At 34.9% G+C, this 16,920-nt stretch overlaps 1 protein-coding gene across 4 annotated transcripts; it reads left to right on the top strand.

Annotated features, from left to right (window-relative positions):
- Positions 1 to 600: 600 nt before the first annotated feature.
- LOC139517873 (uncharacterized) lies at positions 601 to 16,621 on the top strand. Of its 4 annotated transcripts, none has more exons than XM_071309359.1 (7): positions 601 to 672; positions 1,933 to 2,203; positions 7,062 to 7,297; positions 8,961 to 9,900; positions 12,769 to 13,016; positions 15,231 to 15,260; positions 16,123 to 16,621. In XM_071309359.1, exons 2-7 carry the CDS (start codon positions 2,133 to 2,135, stop codon positions 16,440 to 16,442), a joined length of 1,845 nt encoding a protein of 614 aa, XP_071165460.1. In that variant the 5' UTR covers positions 601 to 672; positions 1,933 to 2,132; the 3' UTR covers positions 16,443 to 16,621. The 4 variants fall into 4 exon arrangements, with proteins under 4 accessions (XP_071165460.1, XP_071165459.1, XP_071165461.1 ...); XM_071309358.1 differs by having other exon boundaries at positions 16,117 to 16,621; XM_071309360.1 differs by lacking the exon at positions 12,769 to 13,016 and having other exon boundaries at positions 16,117 to 16,242.
- Positions 16,622 to 16,920: the final 299 nt, after the last annotated feature.

Here is a 16,920-nt window from a genome sequence, read left to right as displayed (position 1 = left end):
AGCCTTGTCATTCTCGATTAATGTAGCGTCACAGAGTGTTTATGGATTGGTATGCTATACAGTCCAACTGAAGACGTGTTCAAATGGCTGGATGGTGGAGTTGCAGAAAATATACCGTGGGCTACAAGTGAACCTAATTGTGAAACCGGAAGTGATCGGAACTGTCTGAGGGGAAAAGAACATTGCGTTGCAATGAATCCAACACTGTCTATCAAGTCAAGTTTTCTTACTATCTCTTGCCAGCAGAACTGCATGGGACTTTGCCAGAAACAATGTATGCCTTTACATTAAAGAGATAACTGTATTGTATTTGAAGCTTTAAGGACGTCCATCGGTAGTTTTACTGTCGCAAATTTAGTTTACCTGGCGACGCGTAGCGGAGACAGGTAAACGGGTATTTGCGACATTAAAACTACCGATGGACGTCCTTAAAGCTTCAAATACAATACAGTTATCTCTATTATAATGCAAAACAGGTTCATATTCAAATTTCAATCATTACATTATTTCGGTGTAAAATCTTCATTAAAGAAAATTCCGCGAAAAGATGCTATCTTCTTTGGTCCTTACACTAGGTGTCGTCATAGGTATGCTTCCGGCGTCAAACATCTGGCTTCTGTGCCGCTTCAAAATGTAATAAGATTTGATAGAGAAGATTTTTAGGTGCAACATGTGAGTTTTTGGCTTATTATTGTAGAAATTACATATTTTTTGTTACATCTTCTGACATCAGACTCCGACTTCTCTTGAACTGAATTTTAATGTGCGTATTGTTATGCGTTTACTTTTCTGCATTGGCTAGGGGGTTGAGATCTCATAAACATGTTTAACCCCGCCGCATTTTTGCGCCTGTCCCTCTGGCCTTTGTTAGTCTTGTATTATTTTTAATTTTAGTTTCTGGTGTACAATTTGGAGTTTAGTATGGCGTTCATTATTTACTTAACTAGTATATATATTGGTTTAAGGGCCAGCTAAAGGACGCCTCCGGTACGGGAATTTCTCCCTGCATTGAAGACCTGTTGGTGACCTTCTGCTGTTGTCTTCTCTATGGTCGGGCTGTTGTTTCTTTGACACATTCCCCATTTCCATTCTCAATGTTATTACACTAGTAATTTTTGGGGCCCTTTATAGCTTGCTGTTCGGTGTGAGCCTTGACTCCGTGTTGAAGACCGTATTTAGACCTATCATGGTTTACTTTAATTACAATCTAATTAAAATATTGATCTCTGATTACGTTATACTACATATCAGAGATCAATATTTTAATTAGATTGTTTTAATTAATTATGACTTGGATGGAGAGTTGTCTCATTGGCACTCATACCACATCTTCATGTATCTATAGAGCGACGAACGCAGTGCGGGCGGTGTTGTATCGATATCTCAATAGCATTAGTTCGAATCCCGGCGAGGGAAAAACTAAAATTTGCTTTTGCAAATTTGCAGATTTAACATTGATGTGCTGTGATGTAGAGTAATTATGAATACAAAATGTTTTTTTCAGCCGTGTACCGTGGTGATCAGATTGCATTCATCGGTCGAACATTGTCACTTGTATTAAGACGTTAATATATATATATATAGATTTAACCGCTGGTGCTCCTGTTTGAATTGTTTTACACTAGTAATTGTAGGACTTTTATAGTGTTGTTTGGTGTGAGCCAAGGCTCCGTATTGAAGGCTGTACTTTGACCTATAATTGTTTATTATTCACACATTGTGACTTGGATGGAGAGTTGTCTAATTGGCACTCATACCACATATTCTACCACATCTGCTTATTTCTGTAGTATGTATGACTTATAGTTGCTTACATCCATGTTCTTTAATCTCTGTTTGATTTATGTCTCATTTATAATGATATTATTTCCCTATATTACCTGTATAATACTTTTGACCTGTAAGCTGCTGTAATATTTATTTCTTAAGCAGATGACATTGACAGAGTCAAAATAACAGAACCTTCTGTAACAACCCCTTTGACAGTTGTTCCAGTGACAAGCACGGAAACCATAACCACCACCAAGACGCCTACAACTCTGTTTGAATCAAGCAACACACATCTTTTCTATCATCTTTTCTTGGGAGATGTCAGTTCTAACGAAGCTGCAGATATATGTAACTCATTCGATATGAAGATAGCAACGATAGAATCAGAACTTATCTATAACTTAGTGAAGGATTATCTCGATGGTGTTGACAGGTACGTATAGACAATACCTTCATGACATGTAAGTATAGACAATACCTCCATGACATGTAAGTATAGACAATACCTCCGTGACATGTAAGTATAGACAATACCTCCATGACATGTAAGTATAGACAATACCTGTCAATTACATTGTCGCAAATATAATTGTAATCGATCTATTTCATATACACTACATATGTCACATCCCCAATTCACTACAGATGTAACTCCACCAATTCACTACAGATGTCACACCACCAATTCACTACAGATGTCCCTCCATCAATTCACTACAAGTGGCACACAACCAATTCACTACAGGTGTAACACCATGAATTAGTTGCAGATGTAACACCACCAATTCACTACAAGTGTTACACCACTGATTCACTACCTATGTCACATCACTAATTCACTTCAGATGTTACACCACTGATTCTCTACATATATCACATCACTTATTCACTACAGGTGTTACACCAGTGATTCACTACATGTGTCACATCACCAATTCACTACAGGTGTAACACCACCAATTCACTACATATGTCACATCACCAATTCACGACAGGTGTTACTCCACCAATTCACTGCATATGTCACAACAGCAATTCACTACAGGTATAACTCCGCCAATTCACTACAGGTGTAACACCACAAATTCACCACAGGTGTCACATCACCAATTCGCTACAGAGATCATTCCATCAATTCACTACAGATGTGTTACAGATGTCCCTCCATCAATTCATTACAAGTGGCACACAACCAATTCACTACATATGTCACATCGCCAATTCACCACAGGTGTCACACCACCAATTCACTACAGGTGTTACACCACCAATTCAATACAGATGTCACTCCATCAATTCACTACAAGTGACACACAACCAATTCACTACATATGTCACATCACCAATTCACTACAGGTGTCACACCACCAATTCACGACAGGTGTCACTCCATCAATTCACTACAGGTGTTACATCACAAATTCACCACAGGTGTCAAACCACCAATTCACTACAGGTGTTACACCACCAATTAACTACAGATGTCCCTCCATCAATTCACTACAAGTGGCACACAACCAATTCACTACAGGTATAAATCCATCAATTCATTACAAGTGGCACACCACCAATTAACAACAGGTGTCACATCACCAATTCACTACATGTGTCACGCCACCAATCTCTACAGGTGTCACTCCATCAATTCACTACAGATGTCCCTACAGCAATTCACTACAAGTGGCACACCACCAATTCACTACAGGTATCACTCCATCAATTCACTACAAGTGGCACACAACCAATTCACTACAGGTATAAATCCATCAATTCACTACAAGTGGCACACCACCAATTAACAACAGGTGTCACATCACCAATTAACAACAGGTGTAACACCACCAATTCACTACAGATGTCCCTCCATTAATTCACTACAAGTGGCACTCCACCAATCAACAACAGGTGTCACATCACCAATTAACAACAGGTGTAACACCACCAAATCACTACAGGTGGCACTCCATCAATTCGCTACAAGTGGCACACCACCAATTAACAACATGTGTCACATCACCAATTAACTACAGTTGCAACACCACCAATTCATTACAGGTGTCACATCACTAATTAAATAGAGGTGTAACACCATCAATTCACTACAGGTGTAACTCCACCAATTCATTACAGGTGTCACACCACTAATTAACTACAGGTGTAACGCCATCAATTCACTACAGGTGTAACTCCACCAATTCATTACAGGTGTCACATCACTAATTAACAACAGGTGTAACACCACCAATTCACTACAGGTGTCACTCCATCAGTTCACTTCAAGTGGCACGCCACCAATTAACAACAGGTGTCACATCACCAATTAACTACAGGTGTAACATCACCAATTCACTACAGTTGCAACACCACCAATTCATTACAGGTGGCACACCACCAATTCACTACAGATGTCACACCACCAATTCACTACAGATGTCACACCACCAATTCACTACAGATGTCGTTCCATCAATTCACTACAAGTGTCACACCACCAATTCACTACAGGTGTCACTCCATCAATTCACTACAGATATCCCTCCATCAATTCACTACAAGTGGCACACCACCAATTCACTACAGGTGTCACTACATCAATTCACTACAAGTTGCACACCACAAATTCACTACAGATGTCGTTCCATCAATTCACTACAAGTGTCACACCACCAATTCACTACATGTGTCACTCCATCAATTCACTACAAGTGTCACACCACCAATTCACTACATGTGTCACTCCATCAATTCACTACAAGTGTCACACCACCAATTCACTACATGTGTCACTCCATCAATTCACTACAGATATCCCTCTATCAATTCACTACAAGTGGCACACCACTATTTCACTACAGGTGTTTCACCACCAATTCACTAAAACACATAAACAAACGACAACCACTAAATTACAGGCTAATGTGGCGGGGTTAAACATGTTAGCGGGATCCCAACCCTCCACCTAACCTGTGACAGTGGTATAACAGTACAACATAAGAGCAAACTATAAAAATCAGTTGAAAAAGGCTCAACTAATCAGATGGACAAAAATACAAGTGGACGTGGCCGGGTACTTGTACAACAAAAAGACACTAGGAACAGATCTGAGAGTTCTCGCAGTTATCTGATAGCTAGTTCAAAGCCACTAACAACTAATAAAAAAATAGAAAAACATGACCTTGTGCAATGCCAAGTTACAGGTATCGACAGATTTTAGATTCATGAAAGTGTACATGTATATGTATATAACATACTAGTAATATTTTAGTTTGCTTTAAATTTACTGATCATAACAAAATCAATATTTATACCAATTAAATAAAACAATATTCAATGATCTTATTACAGTGTTGAATTGGTAACCTTTTAGAATAAGTTTATTTAAAGGAGCGATAAGTTTACAAGGATCATTTCTAAATTTCCGGACACGGTTAACAATATTTCCGTAAAAATGAGGATGTGCTATCCCGTTTGAAGTAAGTTTCTACAGGTACAACCAAACTTCAAAACCAAATCTTTATATCTATGGAAAACTTTAGTAAAGATTTTAAGTAATTTATGGTAACGATATCCCTGGTTTAATAATTTACCAGTAATACATAGATTGCGTGCGTTAATATAAAAAACGTCACAACAGACAAGGGCATAGCGAACGAGCTGTGAAATATAAACACCGTAAGATGGCGCCAAAGGAAAATCACGATCTGAAAATGGAAATATAACAATAGTGAACGAAAAATTGTCCCTTTTGTCGTAAAATTTAGTGTGGAGTTTCCCGTTTAAAGGCGAAATATCTAAATCCAGGAAAGGACAGTTATTTCCGTATAAATTTGCTTTATTCAGAGTAAGTTCCTTGGGGTAAATTCCAGCAGTATATTGAGAACATTCTTGATTATTTAACGAACAAATATCATCAAGATAATGGTAAGTGTAGTTGAATTTTCCAATTAATGCAATTTCGACGTGTCTTTACTGAGTTGTAAAAATTAGTCATAAACTGAGATTCGTAAAAGTACAAAAACAAGTCTGCTATTAAAGGGGCTCAATTAGTGCCCATGGGGATACTTACAACCTGTCGATAAATGTATTTTCCCGCGTTTCGGAGTATAGCGGGAAAATGTTGTCTAAAAGGAACGTTTTATAAGAACGGTATATATTTTTGTCGGGTTTTGTTATGTGTAGTTGTACACGTGGTTACGTGGACCAATCATTTGGATTGTGGTGAAAGCGGGTTTTTAATTTTCATGTGTTTTAAAATCATTCTAGACGCAGACGTTCAAAACTAAACTTCAATGTTTCATAATATTTCATATTGTATATTATTTTGCTGTTTTTTCTTGTGATGGAGTTTGGCATCAATGTCCCGAGGCGTGCCTTGCACTTGCTCCGAACACAGGTTTCCATATCAATTTTCTTTAGTAAAGTTTTTTGATGGTTTTTCCTGGGAGGCGAGGTTACGTTAAAGACGGATATATATACATACATACATACATACATACATACAAAGAGATATGGGCTCTTATTGATTCAGAGTAAACTTGTTTCAGATGTTTATTCTTTCTGTGTACCTCATTTGGAATGTATTTGTATTTCATATATGTCATGATTTATAATATAAAATATAAATTAAACGCCGGCTCTGTTGGTCTGCACGGCTAAATGCAATTTGTGTTTGTTATTATTGTAGTGTAGTTAAGACACTTTGTCGCCGAAACGTACATAAATATTATCAAGGAGAAAATTAACAGCTTCAATAATCTCATAAAGTAGTAATATTCTGATAAAACATATTTAACATGCCAGCCTTCACACAACTACGAACACATGAATCAGACCTTTAGAGGCTATGACTTAATAACTGTGTGAATGTTTTGTAGGGTTACACGTGCAAACAAATAAATTTCCTGAACAGGAACACACATTCCCGACAATCTCATGGTGATAAAACATTTACAAAAACAGAAATATGTAAGAGTTCTGTCAAAATATACGATTGATCACCGATTTATGATCCAATGAAAATACTTCTATCGCCATTTGCAATGTCCAATATAATTGCATCGAACATCGCCTTTACTCTCCCATAAAACTGTAAAACGGGCATTCATTTCTTACCAAAAAACATGAAAGTCGTTGATCTTAATGAAATAAAATAACAAAGTAAGTTTCCACAATCTTTCATGAATATATTTGCTTTGTTAAATTTGCAGGTTTTTTTTATTGTTTTTTCTCGAATATGTTTCCCCATTTCAATAGGAATAACAACTTTAACTTGCCATTCATCTTGTTTTAAGGGGAAGTGGATGTATGTGGATCGGACTCTATTGGGAGCTACAAACATTACGTCACGTGTGGGACGATGGTGAACCCCTTACCTGGGCACACTGGTATACTGGTGAGCCTTCTTGTACGAATCCAACGTATGATACTCAATGCAATGGTATCGAAAGAAAATGTGTGTCCTTCACTCAGGAATTTAATTTCAGAACTAAGGATTGCAATGGAATGTGTAATATGTTATGTGAAAGCAGTGAGTTTATTTTGTTTATAGTTAAAAACGTTAATATGTACAAATGCAACATATACAATTTTTATTTTACCAGTATTATCGGTATAATTGTTGTAAATATGTAACTCACAAATAGATGAACTATAATATTTAAAACGAAATCTAAACACTGATGAAATGACACAGAAACAAACACAAGAATTACTCTGAAGGTTGGATTCTACTTTCTTAAATCCCTGGCTTTTTGAAGGGTCATGGGAGTTTTTTCATATCCTTTTGCATCAGTCGTCCATAGTTTTTACAACATTTAATGTTCTGTAACAACCGTACTTCGTTTTTGACAACCACTAAAGTTTGCGTTAGACGGCTTGTTTATTTGATTTATCTTACAAAATCGCATACTCTGTATATTGGGATTCACTGTGGAAATATTTCCAGATCGGATGTATGTCGTGGATTTTTAAGGTTTCTCGTAAACTGAATGTCGATATGATGGATTTATAGCCTTATCCTTCTGATTCAGGGAGTGGTTAATACCTACCACCATGCCACATTCATGTGTAGTTCACAGCATAAATTATTAATTAAATGTTCAGAAATACAACATAATATTTATGCATTGAGCTGGTACACTTTAAATTTTAAAAATGACAGTACTAGATAGTAGATAAGTCTATAAACAGAAGTTACAGTGTAATACCATGTAGTTTAACCTTTTGTGTGAGCGTAATGCTACCGGACCAGTTGAATAGAAAGAGATGTGCTGTGTGCGGTAATGGGGTAACATCCCAACTACACAAATTATCAAAAGACATATAGGGTCAACATATAGTCTACAACAAAACACAAGTCAAATTACAATTTGAAAAGTTATTAAAAGCCCCATAGTCTAACGGAACTTGTAAATAAAATTCAAATATGGTTTTGACAATCTTTTCTTCAGCAACGAATAGTTTCCAGTGCTTTGTTTTTTGACATTTTTGTCAGTTTTTAAGAAAAGACTGTGGTAGAAATATAAATAGAAAACGGAAACATTTACATACAATCGAAATCGGTGAATGAAGGATTTTCAGAAATGATTTTCTTTTCCAAACATTTCCCTGATCATGCAAACAATCCTATATAAAAAGTAGGGATAACAACCTAATCTGGGCATGCTATCAGCTTGATACAGAGTCCTCCTGATTTACAAATTATAGAACAGACAAACAAAATCAGGGCCCTCATTTTGTATGGTAGAATTTTATCTACAAACTCTTGTCACATTACGCGTTTAAAGTGATGCAAATTAAAAACACACACACACACAATGTGGAGGGTGTTACATGTAGAATGTGGGAGTAAGGTAATTGATTTTGATGTTCTACTTTGTTGTTTTGATTGTTTAAAAAAAAAAAATTGTCCTCAATTTCTCATCGGTCTTTGAGGAACAAAACCTTTTTGCTAATAAGGACCTTGAAAAAGAAAAGTTGTTTAATTTTAAGTGTTGAACTTGAAGCATTTCAATTGAAGAGTTGTACTCGTGAAAAAAAAATATCAAAGTAAAAAAACCTGGTTTAAATGTTGGAATAATGTTCGGTTTGGTAGCATGTAAGGTTTGGAAGCCTATTATAAGTTTACAAATTTATTTCTGGAAATATCTGGTGTTATATTTGTTCCTGAAGACATCCTTTTTTCGTTACAGACAGGTCACGTATAGAGATAACAACAAGTAGTAATAACTTGACACTGTCGTCAGCCACACCTACAGAGATAACAACAAGTAGTAATAACTTAACACTGTCGTCAGCCACACCTACAGAGATAACAACAAGTAATATTAACTTAACACTATCGTCAGCCACACCTACAGAGATAACAACAAGTAGTAATAACTTAACACTGTCGTCAGCCACACCTACAGAGATAACAACAAGTAGTAATAACTTGACAATGTCGTCAGCCACACCTACAGAGATAACAACAAGTAGTAATAACTTGACACTGTCGTCAGCCACACCTACAGAGATAACAACAAGTAGTAATAACTTGACACTGTCGTCAGCCACACCTACAGAGATAACAACAAGTAGTAATAACTTAACACTGTCGTCAGCCACACCTACAGAGATAACAACAAGTAGTAATAACTTGACACTGTCGTCAGCCACACCTACAGAGATAACAACAAGTAGTAATAACTTAACACTATCGTCAGCCACACCTACAGAGATAACAACAAGTAGTAATAACTTGACACTGTCGTCAGCCACACCCACAGAGATAACAACAAGTAGTAATAACTTGACACTGTCGTCAGCCACACCTACAGAGATGACAACAGCCACACCTACAGAGATAGCAACAAGTAATATTAACTTAAAACTATCATCAGCCACACCTACAGAAGAATTGTCTTCGACAACAGAGATTACAAACGTTATAACAGCATCTCCGGCTTTGAACACTTTATGGAAGGTTGGAGCATGGTCATTCCATTACATTCACCTTGATAATAAAGACGTGAATTTGACCCATGCACGAAAACTATGTAAAGAGAAGAACATGGACATCGTTATGATCAAAGATGAAGGTAGATGGCAGATTATAAAAGATATCATTCAGTATCTACAACTTACTGGGATGTAAGTATTGTAATTATCATCACTGAAATATTTCCTGTTACCATTTTGTTGTTGTAAGGTGTGGTTTATATTTTCTGTAGAAATCAACCAAAGATGAAGAAACGAATCTTTTTTCCCTTTACTGGATACTTTGACTATATAAGGGTCTTTCAAAAAAACACTTTAATGGTGGATCTGACAAAGGCTCCAAAAAACCTGTTTCCAATTCATTTACATTTTTTCTATTTTCGCAATTAAGACTACACTGCGGGTGATCAGAGTTGGTAGATTTATTCCAAAAGAAGTTGAGATTTGCGCAGATATGTTAGATATGACTTGTGATATACACAAAGAAATGGAATATACAATGCAAACAATGACAAATACCTTATTGGTATGCTGTACCAACAAAAACAACTCAAAACCCAAGCAACAGTATTCAAAACTGAGCAAATACACCTAAGGTATGTAAATATATCTAGTGGGATATATATTCTCAAGGTACATATGTATAAACTGTACACAATTATCATAGTAGGTATACATGTATAAACTGTACACAATTATCAAGTTAGGAATATATGTATAAACTGTACACAATTATCAAGGTAGGTATACCATTGGTGGCCTTAGGCTGTTGACTGCTCTGTGGTCGGGTTGTTGTCGCTTTGACACATTCCCCATTTCCCTTCTCAATTTTATGTATAAACCAAGAGAAGTATACATGTATAAACTGTACAACTATCGAGATAGATATACATGTATTAACGATACAACTATCAAGGTAGGAATACATGTATAAACTGTACACAATTATCAAGGTAGGTAAACATGTATAAACTGTACAACTATCAAGAAAGGTATACATTTATAAACTACAATTAGCAATAGAAGTATTCATGTGTAATCTGTACAAACTATCAAGAGAGGTAAACATCTGCAATCTGTACAACTATCAAGTGATGTATACATGTGTAATATGTACAACTATCAAGAAAGGTATACATTTATAAACTACAATTAGCAAGAGAAGTATTCATGTGTAATCTGTACAACTATCAAGAGAGGTATACATGTGTAATCTGTACAACTTTCAAGTTGTGCATACATGTATAAACTGTACAAATTCAATGTAATGTAGACAGTCAAACGCAGTCAAATTTTATTACTAATAAAGTTTACAGGTTTTTTTATAGGACCGCAAAATTTTTTGCGGTCGTATATTGGTATCACGTCGTCGTCATCGGCGTCGTCGTTAGCGTCGTCCGAAGACGGATGGTTTCCGGATAATAACTTAAGTATAAGCAGTGGCGGATCCAGAGGGGGGGTTCCGGGGGTCCGCACCCCCCCCCCCTTTATTTTGGCCGATCAATGCATTTGAATCGGGACATATGTTTGCACCCCCCCCCTGCACCCCCCCTTTGCCCTGGGCTAGCACCCCCCCCTTTCGAAAATTCCTGCATCCGCAACTGATAAGTTAATAGAAATCATTAAAATTTTAACACAATGTTTATTACCACAAAAGGAAGGTTGGGATTAATTTTGGGGGTTATGGTCCCATCATTTTAGGAATTAGGGGCCCAAAACATACATTTATCTAGTTTCAGGATAATAAGTTGTATAAGTAATTACTCTGAAATTGTACCATAATGTTCATACCATTAAGTAGAAGGTTTGGATTTATTTTAAGGGTTATGGGGCAAACAGTCTAGGAATTAAGCTCCAAAAAAGGCCAAAAACAAGCATTTTTGAAGTTTCGCGACAATAACAGACTTACTTATGTTTAAGTGTATGGATCTCTCTGACATTGTACCACAATGTTCCATATAACGAAGGAAATGATTGGTGTCAGTTTGGGGTAAATATCCCTGAACATTTAGGAATAAGGGGCAAAAAAAGGGCCAAAAAAGAAGCATTTTTTCTAGTTTACAGACAATAACTTGTGTTTATTATTAATAAGTGTATGGATCTCTCTGAAATTATACTACAAGGTTTAATACTACAAAGGAAAGGCTGGAATTGAGTTTTGGGGTTCTTGCTCCATGGGGGTTTCAATGAGTGAGGGGCCAAAAAAGGGGCCCAAATAAGCATTTTTGTAGTTTTCAGTCAATAACTTGTGTTTAAGTTAAATCTCTCTGAAATTATACCACAAGTTTCCATACTACAAAGGGATGGTTATAGGGGATAATGGATCAAATCATGAAGCAATTAGGGGCAAAAAAGGAGCAAAACCAGGGTTTTTCTGGTTAAAGGACAATTTAGACAATTTAAAAGCAGTGTAAGAGAGGTAATCCATTTCCAATTAAAATTTCAAGAATACTGTTATATACATGTTTGATTACTTGATTACCTCCCTTACACTGCTTTTAAATTATGTTAACGGAAGTGATAATTGTCTTGAGATGTGTAGCTGTAAATTTATTTTTAGAAGTTACTGATACTTAATATTAATTTTAACCATGACTAAGTTATTTAAATAAGTAGTTATTGTTGCCGACTTAATTAGAAATTTGAATTGAGATTATTTTTGGAATAAGGGATTGGAGGAGGTGAAAAAAAAATGGGGAGGGGTGAGGGGTAAAATTTTTCTCATTTCAGAAATTAAAAAGAATTTTTCATTTTTCTTCAAATTTTTTTTGTTGTTGAGGGGATTCATTTTCGACAGCATAGTTTTAGCAAAACTATTATTAATTTAAGTTCATGAGACCACATTTATTCTGTGTCAGAAACCTTTGCTGTGTTAACTATTTAATCACAATCCAAAATCAGAGCTGTATCAAGCTTGAATGTTGTGTCCATGCTTGCCCCAACTGTTCAGGGTTCGACCTCTGCGGTCGTACAAAGCTGCGCCCTGCGGAGCATCTGGTTCGATAAGTATAATTATTTCAGTAATAACACTGGTTATTGGATTGGTATGGTATGGCACGAAAACCTTCAAAAGCACAAATGGCTAGACAATCACACAGTTACATGGACTAAATGGTCCGATGAAGAACCGAAATGCATGGGAGGAAGGAGGACGTTGTGGTCAGCAGTGGGAGTATGTCAAGGAAAAATACAAAATTGTGTTGTTTCTAATGGCTCTTTTGTCAGGACTAGTAACTGTTCTAATCTACATAAAGTCATTTGTCAACAGTGTAAGTTATTTTTAACGTTATTTGAATTGTATGTTGTCCTTCTAGAAATATACGGTGTTCTCAGACTGCTTTAAGGAAGTTTTAACTACCAAACATCTCATCATATTCAAATGATAAAAATAAACCATTTATTATATCGACGGATGGTACATGTACCTCCCTTTTAACAAGTTAAACATGTATATTTTTTATGCCATAAAATGTAACACAATTTCAAGAATGGAATTTCATCTGAGCATAGAGTACACAGTATTGGTTACCTACATGTACCAGAAGATGCGGTTATTTGTGGTTTTGTCCATTCGTTACTGAAACTACTGTATTTTCTGTACTCTCTGGAATTACAATAATTTATGAAGTTGTAGCTCTTCGACTCAGCGAATGATTTATATAAGCGTTCTGAGATTACCAACCACCTAATGATCTCAAATTCATTTTGTGTATACACAGCTACTTTTGCATAGGTACTATTTCTGTACTAAAAATCTGTAGTACTTGAAATTTACTTTTAATATTCAGTACCATTTTGTTACTCTAAAATTATTGTAATATTTAGGTACCTGTATTTTACAGTACTTGATTTGTACTTAAAATTTAGGTACTACAGATTTTTGGTTACTACCGTTACATTTTCAGCATTTTGAAAGTTTTTATATTTCAGATTTCTTAAAACTATGATTTTCAAACATGGAATATTGTATTATTTCTGTACCAAAATATTTAGTACAAATTAAGTACTGTAAAATACAAGTACCTAAATATTACAATAATTTTTAAAATAAAGAAATAGTACTAAATAATGAAGGTAAATTTCCAGTACTACATAATTTTAGTACAGAAATAGTACCTTTGCAAAAGTAGCTGTGTATCAGGGTGTTTAGGAAATGAAGCATCAGTAGTACGTATACCGGTGTTGAAAAGTCACAAATCCGATTTCATACTAAAACCGAGGGAAACACCTCAACTATAAGATGAAGTGCAACAACAAAAAAACGCCGATATAAATAGAAACGAACTATTTGATAACAACTGCCATATTCCTGACTTGGTACAGGACATTTTAAGAAAAAATGGTGGGTTGAAACTGGTTTATGGCTAGATAAACATCCAGCTTTTTGACAATGTTAAAAAAATATATCGCTTTTATTAAAATGACAACACTACATGACAGAAACACAGCTCAAACACACGCAAGAATATTCATCACAGAGAAAGTTAACGCACAAACAAATAATATAATAGTCGATACAACATGCATATAGCAAAAACGTTGAATTTGCCTCATATAGTGGACGTCATCTTGTATTCATTAATCCTTTTAAGTTATAACCTTTTTATCATTTCCCCCTTAACAATAAATAGGCTTTGAGTTAAAAAAAAAAAAAAAAAAAACCTTTCAGAAAATCTTTTTACAATTACGCAATGAATAGAATTTACTTTCTTGATTCTTTAAAAAATAATAATTTTGGAGCATCAATTATAATTAAGCAATTTAAGTGTATAAACACCATTTTTCGGTTTAGTGTTCGAGTTTTTTATATCCATGTTACAAAAAAATGTCCAATCACTGAAGATCCATTAATTATAAAATTGGCATCTGATACAGTAAAATTGGTACCGTTAAAGTACTCATCGCGCACACAGACAAACGCTTTCATGTTCGATCAAACTACACAAAAAACACACACACACACACCCAAACTTTGTATCAGCCTCAAACCATAATCCTTCAGTGGATTTGATATTGTCCTATATGATATATTTTCTTTCTGTCTTATTTTACTTTCTTTTTATCTGTAATTATGAAAAAAAGGTGTGCTGTAATTTCCAATGAGACAACTCTTTACAAGAGACCAAATAATACAGAAATTAACTACTATAGGTCACCTTATGGTCTTCAACAATGAGCAATGCCCATACCACATTGCAAAATTTTTACGACGTATACATATATTAAATATCATAACAACATGACCAGACCGCAAATATAACCAACAACTTAATACATTTTTAATTTTGAACAAAAACCTAACGAACCAGACCATAAAATATATATAAAAAAACCTGCAAATTGAATCAAACGGCCCTCCACACCAAATAACGAACCAAATGTAACTGTGAAACGTTAGTACCCTTAAATTTATGTATGCGTAAACACATGGTTTACATGGATATAGAAATTCAAATATAATTCTTGATATTTTAACATTACAGATATACCTTTGGTTGCAGCATCAACTGATGGTAAGAATTCTTTAAAATATATGTAGCTGATATTTCATGGAAATTGGGATTGTTAGAAAAAATGCTAATTTCAGTCATTTAAAAATGTATTTAAGTCTTTGAATGGAGACGACCGTAAGAGCACAGTTTGTGCAGATTTTTAATATATTTGGTTATTTTTCATATTTAGAATCATATCTTATCTTTCTTCTTTGATGTTTGGCATTTTACCATCTTCTTATCATGCTTAGGTTGGTGTTATTCTATTAGCTGATTTATAATATAATGCTTAGCTGTAGGTATTAAAGCTGAATTACCTACATATATAAATAATAGCTTAGCATGCATTATAAATCAGCTAACTCTTACCATGTTATAATATATTAAAGTGCTACATCTTTTGTGCTTGCGCCTGCATTTGGAATTATATATTTCACAGACGATACAATATTCAGGAGCTTGCTTTTGCTATTACAATTTCCTTTTTAGAGATACTACCAACGAAGCTATTAAATTAAGAGTTCCAATTGGCGAAGTTGAAATACGAAAACTTTAAGGACACAATCACAACGTTTATGTTTCACGTTGACAATTGTCGTAAAAATATATCTATTGTCATAATACTAGTTTACACATAATATGTGTAAATAAAAAGGCCATATATTTGTTATTTATATATATTTTCATGCCGTTGTGTTACATAAAAAAAACGGCTACCAAGGAAAGACAGCATTTTTTCGCTGTGTTGAAGAACCATTAGTGGCCTTCTGATGTTTTTCTGCTCTTTGATCGGGTTTGTGTCTCTTTGACTCATTCCTTATTTCCATTTCCATTCTCAATTTTAGTTTGTATACCAATAAATTAGCAAATTGTTCAGTTGTAGAGACACGGCCAAAACTTCTCAACTGTAAATGTTCTATGCAGAAAATAAATCAGAAATGGCACTTTCTTGATGGAGCTAACATTTCGGAGACAAAAGTTGAAAACTTGGTTCAGAAAGACTTTGAAGATAATGTAAAGGGAAAAATAAGTGTTAACAAGTCATCACTGTCAAGTGTATTTCAGAAAAGGAATTCTATAGATGATAAAAGACCTGAATCTAAAGCAATAGGATGGTCGGCAACACTGTTTGTAGCAATTCCAGTTACCTTTATTATAATAGTTGATGTGATAGACATGATGAGATATTTACGTTCGCCATAGATTTTAATATTTAGGAATTCAAACACCATATGACAGTGTGTAGATTTAAATGGTAGGCTAGACATGCGCAAGAGACCACAGAGAGAGAGAGTTTATGCTATGTAAACTATTATTTTTAAAAAATGTCATGACTTTCTTAAAAAGTATAAATCTATCTATAAAATCTTATAACAACCAAATGCATTTTGATATGAACGTCATTTGTTATGTCTGTTTAGTTCACACATCATTAATCCACCATTTTCTACATTTGAAAATGCCTGTACTAAGTCAGGAATATGACAGTTCTTGTCCACTCGTTTTTGATGTTTTTTGTCATTCGATTTTGCCATGTGATTATGGACTTTCCGATTTGATTTTTCTCTGAGTTCAGTATTTTTTTTATTTTACTTTTTATCTGACATACTCCCTTCATTAATTTACTTACAGAACAAGTTTGCAGTATTGCATTCTCCACTGAGTATAGTTGATTATGGTG

This window comes from Mytilus edulis, chromosome 3 (genome assembly GCF_963676685.1).
Source record: "Mytilus edulis chromosome 3, xbMytEdul2.2, whole genome shotgun sequence".
NCBI classification, from domain to species: Eukaryota; Metazoa; Mollusca; class Bivalvia; order Mytilida; family Mytilidae; genus Mytilus; species Mytilus edulis.
This window is presented reverse-complemented; position numbering and strand designations above follow the sequence as displayed.

Coding starts and splice junctions, on each gene's coding strand:
- LOC139517873 (XM_071309358.1), top strand. CDS start 2,133: ATGAAGATAGCAACGATAGAATCAGAACTTATCTATAACTTAGTGAAG. Junction 7,298..8,960: donor TAATATGTTATGTGAAAGCA/GTGAGTTTATTT, acceptor TTTTCGTTACAG/ACAGGTCACGTATAGAGATA. Junction 13,017..15,230: donor TAAAGTCATTTGTCAACAGT/GTAAGTTATTTT, acceptor TTAACATTACAG/ATATACCTTTGGTTGCAGCA.